This window comes from Helobdella robusta, assembly GCF_000326865.2.
Source record: "Helobdella robusta unplaced genomic scaffold HELROscaffold_18, whole genome shotgun sequence".
Lineage (NCBI taxonomy): Eukaryota > Metazoa > Annelida > Clitellata > Rhynchobdellida > Glossiphoniidae > Helobdella > Helobdella robusta.
Window position 1 is genome coordinate 2,069,190 of NW_008703981.1, and position 1,419 is coordinate 2,070,608.

General features: G+C 32.3%; 1 protein-coding gene across 1 annotated transcript in view; it reads left to right on the forward strand.

Annotated features, from left to right (window-relative positions):
- The window catches only part of HELRODRAFT_110749 (hypothetical protein), a gene marked incomplete at its 5' end in the record, with an annotated part of 13,329 nt that overhangs the window by 2,170 nt on the left and 9,740 nt on the right, over positions 1–1,419 (forward strand). Inside the window, one exon of the mRNA XM_009016401.1 lies at positions 895–956. Coding sequence (XP_009014649.1) covers positions 895–956 — 62 coding nt within the window. The remainder of the gene's footprint in view (positions 1–894; positions 957–1,419) is intronic.

The window sequence follows — 1,419 nt, forward strand, 5'->3', positions numbered from 1 at the left end:
TACGTGTGATTATTAAAATGAGACCGCTGTCAAAATTTATCATGATTATTGTTGTTATTATTGTTATTAATATTAGTTATTGTTGTTGTTGATGTTATTAATATCAGTTATTGTTATTGTTGTTGTTGTTGTTAGCGTCGTCGTTGTCATCACTATTACCATTGCATAAAAATCACAAAACATCATAACATCAAAGCATATCAGTTTAAAGTAACAACCTGCTTCACGCACACATACACGCACACATACACGCACACATACACACAAACATACACTCACAGGTATAAATATATTAACACATATGTACATATTCACGTAAACACAAACATACAAGCAAACTGTATTTCAAACGAACCCGAGCACACACTACGATTTATGTATATTAAATTAATTTTTTTTCTCTTTCAAGCAAACATGCATGTTTGCAAAGCTAACACCACGCACACATACACACACGTACACATACATACATACATATATACATATATACATACATACATACATACATACATACATACATACATACATACATACATACATACATACATACATACATACATACATACATACATACATACATACATACATACACACACACATACATACATACATACATACATACACACACACATACATACATACATGCATACATACATACATACATACATACATACGCACACACACATACACACATACATATACACGTTCAAACATGTCTATTCTCCAATGGCAAAATATTTTGCGTGTTAAACTTCGCAACGGCAATATTTGATGAAAATAATGATTAGAATGATGATACAGATGAATGAATGATGATACTGATGATGATGTAGGTGATAATAATTTTATTAATAATTTTATTAATTATAACAAATTATTAATCATTATTAAAAGTTAAGGCGTTCTTGGCTCAAGCCCGGGAAGACTTCAACCAAAAATGGGAGTCCCCTCAACAGGTAGGTCACGATTGTGATGATGATGACGACGACGATGAGGATGATAACGAAAGATGTTGAATGTGGTGATGATGAAATGATGATGTTGATGATGATGATGATGATGATGATGATGATGATGATGATAATGATAACGAAAGATGTTGTTGTTGATGATGATGATGATGATGATGATGATGACAAAAGATTTTGTTGATGACGATGAATCATAAAACTTATGGTGATGATATTGAAAAAGGTTTTACAAATTTTATTCAAATACTTGAGGGGTATGCATAATAAACGTGTTTATACGTGAATGATGGCACTGATGATGGTGATGATGATGGAAGCGATGTTGATAATGATTGCACTGGTGCTACTGACGACGATGATGATGATGATGGTGATGATGATGATGACGGTGATGATGATTATGATGATGACGTAGATACTAGTTAGCATGATGAATGACGTCATTGTA